The sequence below is a fragment of the Octopus bimaculoides genome, chromosome 4 (assembly GCF_001194135.2).
Source record: "Octopus bimaculoides isolate UCB-OBI-ISO-001 chromosome 4, ASM119413v2, whole genome shotgun sequence".
Lineage (NCBI taxonomy): Eukaryota > Metazoa > Mollusca > Cephalopoda > Octopoda > Octopodidae > Octopus > Octopus bimaculoides.
In genome coordinates this window covers 138,115,892-138,128,769 of record NC_068984.1, presented here as the reverse complement: position 1 = coordinate 138,128,769, position 12,878 = coordinate 138,115,892, and the positions used below count along the sequence as shown (strand labels likewise).

The following is a 12,878-nucleotide window of genomic DNA, read 5'->3' as shown; positions in this document are numbered from 1 at the left end:
TCATCTCTCTCTCTCTCTTAGCACTCCGTCGCTTACGACGTCGAGGGTTCCAGTTGATCCGATTAACGGAACAGCCTGCTCGTGAAATTAACGTGCAAGTGGCTGAGCACTCCACAGACACGTGTACCCTTAACGTAGTTCTCGGGGGATATTCAGCGTGACACAGTGTGACAAGACTGGACCTTTGAATTACAGGCACAACAGAAACAGGAAGTAAGAGTGAGAGAAAGTTGTGGTGAAAGAGTACAGCAGGGTTCGCCACCATCCCCTGCCGGAGCCTCAGGTGTTTTCGCTCAATAAACACTCACAACGTCCGGTCGGGGAATCGAAACCACTATTCTATGACCGCGAGTCCGCTGTCCTAACCACTGGGCCGTTGTGCCTCCACAACAATACATTCTAACATGAAAATATAATTAACGTCTATAAAATTTCAGCGTAGAACAGATTTTACGGAAAAAGAATACCAACAGCGCATGAAATTTATCGAAGAGACATACATGACGTTTAAGCAACAAAAAGCTATTGTCTGGAAACGCTAGAAGCTCAACGTATATTTCTTTACAGGCGAATAATAAAATTATGAATCGAAATCGCCAGACCAGATATTTGATTATAGAACAAACCAGTAATATACTATACACCATTATCCGATAAAACTAAACATATTTGTAATAATGCAACAGATGCCTTGCTGATTGATTTCTGGAAAATTATGAAGAATTGAAGATATAGAAAGTAAGTGAATAAGGTGTATGGGTTGTCAGATAAATTCATTCGTATTTATCCCCTTTATTTTAATCTTTGTTTGTCATCAGTAGTTTTAAGAAATCAGTCAATGATATATTTTCGTTCATTGTTCGCGACATTTTGCTTGTTCCACTAACTTGTCAATACTTTGATGATAGAAATCACCGTTTCTTGACTCCAAGAATTCATCGAACCAGTTCTATGTCATTGTTGAACTAAATGCCTCGAAGTCTGTTAGAGAGGGCCCAACAGGTAACGATCCAAAAGCACTATATCAGCGGAATACGGCGGACGCGATGGAACTCCCCCAACCGAGCTCTTGAATCGCATTTTTGGTCAAATTAGTGACTTAGTGGGGAGCGTTTTCATGCCGTATCGCTAATCTGGTCTTTCCAGCTGGGCTGCCTGCCCTGGTTTGGTTTGAGCATTTGCTGAACGTAAACTCTGAATTTGACCGTGTGTTTGTTTTCAGGCATTTCATAGTGGATTAGCCCTATCCGGTCCTACCAAATGCGTAGATGCAGCTCTGACTCCAGTCGAGGTATCACTTGCTTGTCGGGACTCAGCCATTTTTTTACTTTGCTTCATATTGATGAAAAGGCACTATACATCATCGCCGATGACGATGCGTTAAAAAAAAGCTCCAAGTCTACGAGAAGTCTGGTGTTGAGCGAGCAAACTGGCAGCGATAGAGAAGCGCTGGAGTTTGTCTCTTTCGTTCAGATCGAGTGGCATCCATTCACTGAGTTTTGGGGCTGTTCCCGACGAGTGAAGGTATCTCGTGAGCATCCCATCTACGGGGTCAATCTCTTGTGGCTTGGCGCGCATCCTCGAGAATGAGATCGTTCACTCGATCTTCATTAAACTAAACAGATCGGCCGAATGTGGAGTGTCTGTCAGGTCGAATTTCCCCTCCTTAAAGCGTAAAAAGCCATTTCCGTGCAATTCTTTTAGTAACAACGCCCCCTCTGTAAACACAGTACAAATGTACTGAGCGACTTTGACAGCTTTCCGAACCATGATTGAAACGAAGAGAAGCAGGTGTCGAAAAAGCTCGTTGTTTTCCTTACATGGCACTCCATCGACATTTGTCTCAAAGAGGCAAAAATTTATTCGAATTTCAATAACTACCAACAAAAATTGCAAAGGATGAACAGAACTAATAAAAAAAATTAAATACTTCAATAAAAATATTTTTCGTGATAATTCAAACACATCGAAAAGAAACGAAGGAATTTAGCTAACAACCAATATATAGAATACGATAAGCAACGATTTGATGCCACTAAATTCTAAGAAACAATCAATTAGCGTGATTAGAATTCTTTTCAATGATTTTGTTACAAACTCTAACATTTTTGTCAAAAATTAATACCAAAAATGCTTATAAAATACAAAAATACAAACAGCTACACATTTTGCCATTTGGCTTGTCTATTTATTAAGAGGCCTATTTTAGTTTTGTATCTTGTCTTATTCGGGGAGATTTAATCTATCTGAAGCCCCGCTACTTAATGTACTTGAGTATTTATAGTTTTATTGTTGTTTAGGTTTACGAAAACAAGTTTCATTCAAAACAGGTGTTAGAAATCCCATAACAAAGCACAAAGACATTGCCATCTCTAAGAATGAATCCAGTGTATTTCACCTTATAATTTTATTCAGTTTTCGAGTTCATGCTTTGTCCATTTTGTCTACTGGTACTACGAAATATTTGAATAAAAATTCAACTAGACATTGCCAGATCTTGTTGGATTCTCTTTCTATCATCATTTCTGGTTATTTTCCTCAGTTATTTTGCTCTGGTTATTTCGTTATTTAGTTGATGTTTTCTTTCCAACGGTTGTAATGGTTCCTCTCGCGGACGAGGGCATCTGCCCTTTCCGCTACTCTTCTAGCTTTATATGAATCCACTGGTGTCATTATATTCAAGCCAGGTGGTATTAGCTTTGAGTCTCTACATCTACACAGGAAGGTTAGATGGTTTGAAAGACGAGCTAGTTTTTTGATGGATTTTCTCTATACGTCTCCATTGAAGTCTAATATCGGCTCCGTACCGATTAGATAATACAGTTCTATATTTAAGAGATGAGGAATTATGTACATTATTTACATTATTTACATTTGACAGATATTTGTCCTCATCTTGTTTGTTTTTAACACAACGTTTCGGCTGATATACCCACCAACCTTCATCAGGTGTCTTGGGGAAATTTCGAACCTGGGTTCTCATTCCTAAGGAATTTTTCGATGTTATTATTATTATTATTATTATTATTATTATTATTATTATTATTCAGGTCACTGCCTGGAATCGAACTTGGAATCTTGAGGTTAGTAGCCCGCGCTCTTAACCACTACGCCATATGGCATGAGTACTTGGCATTTTTTTTCCCACCCATTTGCCGAAATGACATGTGAATGGACTCGTTTTAATAGCTAAAGTATTCAGAGAGTTCTCATTAGTTTAAATTAGTTTTCTGTAATCCTAATATCGGAGGCAAATTTTAGCACAAGGCCATCAGTATAAGGAAAGGGTTCTTATTCTATGACCCCTACCACCACCACCACCACCACCACTACCTAAAGTATGAAATGCAAAGTCGACCACGACGGAATTTGAACTCAGAAAAGTAATAGAATAGCGAGTTGTCAGAATTGTTAGCGCGTCAGATAAAATGTTTAGTGGCGTTTCTTCCGGTTTTTCATGTCCTGAGTTCAAATCCTGCCGGGATCGATTTGGCCTCATATCCCTTCGGAGTCGATAAAATAAAGTGCCAGTCAAGTATGGGGTCGGGGTCACGGTCGGTGTAATCGACTTGCCCGCTCCCATCAGTATTTCTTTTCTTGAACTCTGCAACAGACAGGCGTCGTCCTGTTCAGCAGGAATATTGTACACTCGATCACTTGTTGGCACTGTTGGCACTCCGTCGGTTACGACGACGATTGTTCCAATTGATCTGATCAACGGAACAGCCTGCTCGTGAAATTAACGTGCTAGTGGTTGAGCACTCCACAGGCACATGTACCCTTAACGTAGTTCTCGGGGGAGATTCAGTGTGACACAGAGTGTGACAAGGCTAGCCCCTTTGAAATACAGGTACAAACAGAAGCAGGAAGAAAGAGTGAGAGAAAGTTGTGGTAGAAAGAGCACAGCAGGGTTTGCCCCTACCCCTGCCGGAGCCTCGTGGAGCTTTAGGTGTTTTCGCTCAATAAACACTCACACGCCCAGTCTGGGAATCAAAACCGTGATCCTATAACCGTGAGTCCACTGCCCTAACCACTGGGCCATTGCGCCTCCACTCTCGATCACTTATACGCCATGAAAACCGAGTAACAGGCCTTATGAGTCCTAAAACTCAAGAAGAAAAGAAAATCTTTATATCAACATATCTCACTGCTGTATGCGGAGCACCGAAGGAGTTTAACGTCTAAAGTCTATTTCTTTAAGCAGTTTCTTTAATGTTGGGTTTCGGTTTAACACCAGGTCACTCAAAATTGAGCAAAAAGATAAGATTTCTATTATACACCTTCAGTTCTCACTATCTCTCTTCCTCCTTCTGTCTTTTTATCTATCTATCTATCTATCTATCTATCTACCTACCTACGTATCTATCTATCTATCTATCTACCTACCTATCTATCTATCTATCTATCTATCTATCTATCTATCTATCTATCTATCTATCTATCTATCTATCTATCTATCCTCCCTTGTCCCAGTTTAATTATAGTATCTTTATAAATCTTCAAATTTTGTTTGCTTAAGTTCACAATTCTATTTTTCACTCTTTTATTATATCTCTCACCAATCACCATATTTAATATTTGCTGATTAAACGCAACTACATTCGCCAAAATGTCATGCAGACAAGCAATCTCTCGACTATCGCGGGTGTTACGTTCCAAAAACCGCGAATTAGAAACAATACTGTATATTTTTTTTTTGTTTTTATAATTTGTATATATTAATTTTATTATAAATGCAAAACACCACAGAGGAATCAACGTAACCTTGAATAATAAACCGCGATATGTGAACCGCGATAGGTGAACCGCGATATGTGAACCGCGATAGGTGAACCGCGATATGTGAACCGCAATAGGTGAACCGCGATAGTGAACCGCGATAGTGAACCGCGATATGTGAACCACGATAGGTGAACCGCGATATGTGAACCGCGATAGGTGAACCGTGATATAGCGAGGGATTGATTACTGTACACTTAAAAAATTGTTGTTTCAGACATCTTGGAATATTTATTTTGTCTTGCAGAATCTGTGTCAGTGTATTTGTGTGCCTGTGTGTGAGTGTGTCTGTTTGTCTGTATATGTGTGTTGTGTCTGTCAATGTTCAATAATATAAACTGTCTTAGCAATTTGAGTTCGATCCCATTGCGTGATATCTTCGGCAACTAACCCTTAACGTAGCCTCAGATTGACCAATAACTTATGAGTGAAATTTGTTGTTGAAGCCCGTCGAGTGTGTGTGTGTGTGTGTGTGATTTTGTGTATATTTGCGAAGGGTGTAAACGTCAGCGAGAAACCGGTGCCTTTTGAACTAGATCTGCTGTATAGTGGCGCATCTTTATTATTGTTAAATCTGAAATATAGTGGACAAGATTAGACGGTCGAAAACCTATACCCATCGGCGCTAATGTTCACAAAATGCAACATTAAAAAAAAAATAACTAATACACAATTATTTTTACAACGTGGATACTTTGATGTAAAATTCATTTATTTAAAAAGAAAGGTTTCATTTAATATTATGGCAACTTATGTCTTTGATAGCAGCATGCTCTTAAGACAATATACATCACATCTACCATAATTTCTGATTAAATTATAACAGAAGTCATTATTTAAAAAGTTTATATGGCTTCCCTTTAAATTTTAAGCCTTGAAACAAATCATGAACTAGTTTATTGAACTCTGTTGCCTGACGGAGTAAACAACCAGATAAGAAATAGTTCTCACAGAACTTCGGAAAACATCTTTATATCTTAAATATAATGTATTTGTATCGTTTCGGTCATTTCAATCCAATTTAAGAGCTAATTTAGATGGCTGTTACAAATAACAATAATAATCTTATAATAACTTTGCTAGCTCCTCCGTTACTTAGCCCGTCTGTAACACTTCCACTTGATTAATTGAAGGAGGCGGTGAGGGAGATGTGGGAGGAAGGAAAGGTGGTGGTAGTGGGTGAAATGTGTAATTTTTTTTAACTAAGTATTTTTTCTCTCCGTTACTTAGCCCGTCTGTAACACTTTCACGTGATTCGTTGAAGGGGAAGGCGAAGAGCGAAAGAAAAAGGATAGAGAAAAAGAGGGTAAGGCGAAGATTGAGAGAGAAAGAGGGAGAGTTCTGTGTATTAAGTCTATAAAATTGTGCATAGAATATATAAAGTGTATATATGAAGTGCATAGAGTATATAAAGTGTATATATGAAGTGCATTGAGTAATCATCGTATTTTAATTTCCTTTACTTTTCAATGAGTTGCTGAGGAGTGACAGTCTTTTGATACAGACACAACACAAGCTAGGCTTTCAGGTTTTTATTTGGATAAAGCTTTCAGAAATAACCCAATAAGTTTATCCTTAATTTCGTGACATATTCACGAGTACCGCTAATAATAATAATTTTTTAACGTAGGCCTGAAGTTTTGGGAATGACGTAACTAAAACATTTACGAACTGACTGCGCACACACATTAGTGTGTATGTGTGCGTACACGTATACACACACACACACACACACACACACACACACATGAATTAAAATAATGTTTATTTGCATACATTTTATTAAACGTGTAAGTTTATATGCATATAATATATATATATTTGCCACAAATATCTAATAAAAAATGTGAGTTATACATTGTGCCGTCACAATATAACATCTAGCAATAATCTACCATTATATTTTCATTCCAGAATCCTTGATAGCAAGTTTCCATTGATTGAATATTCTAGTGAAATCTCTCTCCTTGTTAACCACAAATTACACCAAGGAAAGAAATGCAGGTGTGAATGTATGAAATGTAATATAGGAGACAATTATGGATCACACGACCCCTACAAAAGCGTTACAAATGCCAGGCTTCACAATCTCTGGTGAATTCATATGGTGACCTCACATCTTTAACTCTGCTCTAAACTTCATCTCGAAGACTATTTTTTCGAGGTCAGGAAATATTTCAAATCTAGTCAGTTGCTGAAACCTATAAATTGCAGGTAAGATTTACATTGGAATATTGCTCATATATCTGTTATAGTTCTGCTGCTGTATAAGAGACATGATACACGATACAAAGACCTTCCCCCAACGTATTACCACATAGACTCACAAGTGCCTTGTAGCTCTTCATTATTCCTTCTACTTCTGCTACCATAATCTCTTCTCTTCCAAACTATCTACCCTACATTCACATTCCTCCTTCTCTTGTCATCCTTACTGTATCTCTTTTGCCGAACCGCTAAGTTACAGGGTTGTAAACACACCAGCATCGGTTGTCAAGCGATGTTGGGGGGACAAACACAGACACACAAACATATACACACACATACATATATATACATATACGACGGGCTTCTTCCAGTTTCCGTCTACCAAATCCACTTACAAGGCTTTGATCAGCCCGTTGGGAGTGTTTATTGAGCGAAAACACCTAAAGCTCCACGAGGCTCCGGCAGGGGATGGTGGCGATCCCTTCTGTGCTCTTTCATCACAACATTCTCTCACTCTTTCTTCCTGTTTCTGTTGTACCTGTATTTCAAAGGGACAGCCTTGTCACACTCTGTGTCACGCTGAATCTCCCCGAGAACTACGTTAAGTATACATTAATTTCACGAGTAGGCTGTTCCGTTGATCGGATCAACTGGAACCTTCATCGTCGTAACCGACGGAGTGCCTAAGATTTAAGATCGTGTTGTTTTTATCTTTATAAGGTAATGAGTTGTCAGATAAATTCGTTCGTTTCCTCCTCACCACCATTTATCTTAATCCTTTCCAGTGTTGTTTGGATTAATACAAAACTTTATCTTTATCGTAGTTTAGGGTTTGTTTTTTGTTTTTTTCTTTTGTACTCTATATTTCCTTTGTGAAGGAGCGTGGCCCACTTACGATCACTAGATCTTTGGTTCGACTCTCAGACCGGACCGTGCGTTGTGTCCTTCAGCAAAACATTTCATTTCACGTTGCTCCAGTCCCCACTTTCGGTCAGGGAGGTATGTTGGTCTGCTCGACTAGCCAGCAGGGTAGCATTATTCGAAGGCTAAAACGATGCAAAATGTACTGTGACCAGCGATGTGTAACAACATCTGATAGTATGGTCGGTCACGTGATCACGTGATATTTCCTCTACAACTTTTGTTTATTGTTTTCGAAATTTAAATAAATTTATATCTCCTTCTAGACATATGACGATGGAGTACCAAGTAGAAAACGAAAGAACGAACGACTTTATCTGACAACCCAATAATATACTCTTTTACTCTTTTACTTGTTTCAGTCATTTGACTGCGGCTATGTTGGAGCACCGCCTTTAGTCGAGCATATCGACCCCAGGACTTATTCATTGTAAGCCTAGTACTTATTTTATCGTACCCTTTGCCGAACCGCTAAGTTACGGGGACGTAAACACACCAGCATCGGTTGTCAAGCGATGTTGGAGCGACAAACAAAGACACACAAACACACACATATATATATATATATATATATATATATACATATACATATATACGACGGGCTTCTTTCAGTTTCCGTCTACCCAATCCACTCACAAGGCTTTGGTTGGCCCGAGACTATAGTAGAAGACACTTGCCCAAGATGCCACGCAGTGGGACTGAACCCGGAACCATGTGGTTGGTAAGCAAGCTACTTACCACACAGCCACTCCTGCGCCTGTTCATAAATATATTACTTCCAATTGTTATATGATAAATAGATACAGACATGCTCCTCTGATTAACAAATCTCTCATTATTTTTACAGAATTATGGAGAACGAGACTTTAAATGAGTTTGCTGGAAATAACACACCAGAAATTAGAGCCCGGATTAATACAGACGCAGACAAGAAAGACCTGCGTTATGGTTTCGGACGCTTTCGGCCGCAGTGGATGCAAGTGTTCAATCGACCTAAGATCGTCCTTATGATTCTGTGTTATATTGCTTTCATTCAAGGTGTGTTGTTTTACCTTCCTGTTCCTCGGTTACCTTTCAGAAATAATATTGATTACTGTAATACGAAAGTCATCGTCTTAATCATAATCCTTGTTTAATGTCTTTTTTGCTTGGGTTGCATGGTTTGACTGGAACCGACGAGCCAGCAGAGGGTTGTGCTAATCTCCACTGTTTGTTTCGGTATGGTTTCTACAGCTAGATTCTCTTGCTAACACCAACCACTTTACAGAATGTGTTATGGCCCGTTTTTTAATTTTTATTTTTCGTGCCACCAGCATCAGTGAAGTCACTAAATACTTTCAAAGTAAGAGCCCCTTCAACTGAGTAGAGTTTAGGGTTAAAGAGTGTGAAAGCATGATGAAGGGCCAGGAGCAATTGTCTTGCTGAAGAGGTGATTACGTGGTTTCCCCATCTGAAAAGAAAGAGAGCAGTGTTAAGCTATTGAAAGGCCAAAATGATAAGGGCCTGCGTTGGAACCCGACCATAATAATATAATAGAAATCATTTAAATAAGTATCTGTAATATTCAAAAGTCGATTCAAACGATTTATCTCCTCCCTATGAACAAATTGCTTTCGATTTTTTTTTTCTTGTAGGTTTTATCGTTAATGGAGCAATCAATGCAAACTTGAGCACAATAGAAAAACGGTTTGAATTTTCCAGTAAAATGTCAAGTTGGATTCCCAGTGTTTATGATATCACAGGAGCACCAGTTGCTTTATTTGTTTGCTTCAAAGGAGCAATGAGCTACAAACTACGTTGGCTTGGATGTGGTTTCATTGTCTTCAGTTTGGGTTCTTTCATCATGGCAATGCCACATGTTTTTAGTCACAGTTACGAATGGGATAAAAGCCTGTATATTCATTGCTCACGTAAGTATGTTATCAAAAGTATATTGATTGTTAATTTCTTGTTTTCTTCCAAGATACTAATCAAGGTTTAAATATATTTCAATACAATTTCATGCATCAAAGAATATGATGTAAGATATAGGGTATACAATGTCTACAATGAAAATAACAATACAAAATATGCCAGGTATTTTGTGAGCAAACTTTATTTGGCCATGAAAACCACCTGGTGTAATGTTACCTGTAAAATGCTAAATTTTGACTATTATATTTCTACATTATTTACATTTGACGGATATTTGTCCTCATCTTGTTTGTTATTAACACAACGTTTCGGTTGATATACCCTCCAGCCTTCATCAGGTGTCTTGGGGGAAATTTCAAACTTGGGTTCTCATTCCTAAGGTATTTTTCGATGTTGTTATTATTATTATTATTATTATTATTATTCAGGTCACTGCCTGGAATCGAACTCAGAATCTTGGGGTTAGTAGCCCGCGCTCTTAACCACTATGCCATATATCCATCAAATGTAAATAATGTACATAATTCTTCATCTCTTAAATATAGAACTGTGTTTTATTTCTAATTCCGATGTATTGTTAGAATCCACATGACAACCTGGCTAAGAGACTGAAAAGTCATTTTGTCCACAGTGATTTTGTCCACAGTGATTCAGAGATCACCAGCTTTTAGAATATGGATCCTTCCTGTTCAGGATCAGGAAAGAACTGGAAGCTTCTGGTGGTGATGTGTCACTCGTGGCCAACTAAGAAAGATAAGTATTCTCAACAGTTCAGAATCATCAGGATACTCAAGCTGGCTCATTAGATCAAGGTCACCATCGACAACCTCAGTATTTGAGGCCCATCTGCCTCAAAAAGGTGGTTTACTGTCAGATGTGTTGGTGCATGAGGACATCAGGTACAAATTTTACATGATAAGGAGAAGAAAGAGAAAGAGTTTTGAGTAAGACCCAGAAGAACCATGTGGTCATGTGACCCAAATCCTTATGTGGCTTCTGAGCTTTCTTGGTTTGAATCCCATGGACAGTTATACATGTGGTGTTTTCAACATCGGAGGAGAGAAAACTGGCAGCTCTACGATGCACAAGGGGCAGTGAATAGTGTGGATAGGAAACTAAATAAACAAATACTGGGGTTGTATGCTGTCAACTTAATGTGACAGTCCCCTGAAGGGAATAATACTACTTTGGTTAGACCTAGGAAGCACCACCGCTTCCCGTCAGCCTTGACACATTTCCTGTGTCCTTATGTTTACAAAGGGGAGACAAGCACCTCCACCCAGCTAAGCCTGCATCCAGAGACATGTTTCTGAGTCTTTGCTTGTCTTTGTCTCCCCCTTGTAAACATAAGGACACAGGAAATGTGTCAAGGCCGACAGGAAGCGGTGCAGCTTCCTAGATCTAACCAACAGTAGTATTATTCCCTTCAGGAGACTGTCACATTAAGTTGACAGCATACAACTACTTCATCGTATCACTACTGCATAAATCTCTCTGAGAGATTTAGAAATGTCATCATCATCATCATCATCATCATCATCATCGTCGTTTAACGTCCGCCTTCCATGCTAGCATGGGTTGGACGATTTGACTGAGGACTGGTGAAACCGGATGGCAACACCAGGCTCCAATCTAATTTGGCAGAGTTTCTACAGCTGGATGCCCTTCCTAGCGCCAACCACTCAGAGAGTGTAGTGGGTGCTTTTACGTGTCACCCGCACGAGAACGGCCACGCTCGAAATGGTGTCTTTTATGTGCATTGTTTCTAAATACCGGGGTTGTTTTGTTTTACTAAAATCCTTCAGAGCAGTGTCTCAGCATGATCTCAGTCCCTTGACTGAATCTAGTAAAAGGATAAAAGAATAGTCTGATTAATACCAAATACCTGCTACTCGTATAGAAATAATTACTATTTTAGGCCAAAAGAGCTTTGCTATTCTTTTAAAAAATTAGATACTATTTGTTCTATATTTCTCATCCAGAGTCATTCAAAGAGTGTGGAATTAAAACAGTTTCATTTCCTGGAAACAGCTTATAAAAGTAATCATCTAATTCTAATTTTGGTTTCAAATTTTGGCACAAGGCCAGCAATTTCAGGAGAGTTGATTACATTAACCTCAGTGTTCAACTGGTACTTATTTATTGACCCCGAAATGATGACAGGCAAAGCTGACTGTGGCAGAATTTGAACTTAGACCATAAAGACTAACAAAGTGCTACTAAGCATTTTGCTGGGCGTGCTAACAATTCTGCCAGTTTACCACCTTAATCTAATTCTAATCTAATCTAATCTAATCTAATGTTAATGTTAAAATAAAATGTAAAAAGATTTGTTGCCTGAAATCTCTATTTAGATTGCTATGAATCAAATAACCCACTTCAATGTTTTAGCATGATTTTATCCACTATCTATTCCGATCCATAATGAGCTACTGTTTTTATTCAATTTGTATATATATATGTATATATTTAAACTAGTCTTCCACATTGCATTAACTCATTCCCAGCGCCAACTGTATTTAAAGCATTTCTTTTAAATAGCATTTTGCAGGACATTATGGAAGATAATAAAATTGAAATCATTAACAATTGCTTTCACAATTTATGTAAAGCTCTATAAATCTCATTTTTTAAAAATTTTCTTTTTCTCGTTTATTTGAATATATTATTAACCCTTTAGCATTTATATTACTCTCGCAAATGTAATATTTATTTATTCACATTGTTTTGAATCAATCATACATTATCTCGTTACTTCAAGATTTCAGTGATGTGACTGCTTTATTCTTAGAATGACATTGCAGAGTAAGTAGGAAAGGGTGGATCTAGTCAGTTTGAACATAAAGTAGAATATTTTGGTTGAGTTTAGCCAGTTTAAATGCTAAAGGGTTAAATCAAAATAATAGTTTTTTAGGAAATTTGCCTTCCAATAGGTTTTTTATATGCACATACATAAATATAATTATACATACATACATACATACATGTTATTATTATTATTATTATTATTATTATTATTATTATTATATATTTATGTGTGTGTACATATATATATA

The 12,878-nt window shown here is 38.0% G+C and overlaps 1 protein-coding gene across 1 annotated transcript in view; it reads left to right on the top strand.

The window, feature by feature from the left end:
- The window catches only part of LOC106878517 (solute carrier organic anion transporter family member 4A1), a 53,822-nt gene that overhangs the window by 6,470 nt on the left and 34,474 nt on the right, over positions 1-12,878 (top strand). The window contains exons 2-4 of the mRNA XM_014927742.2: positions 6,694-6,993; positions 8,756-8,946; positions 9,543-9,818. Of these exons, the coding sequence (XP_014783228.2) occupies positions 8,760-8,946; positions 9,543-9,818 (463 nt within the window). The 5' untranslated portion in view covers positions 6,694-6,993; positions 8,756-8,759. The remainder of the gene's footprint in view (positions 1-6,693; positions 6,994-8,755; positions 8,947-9,542; positions 9,819-12,878) is intronic.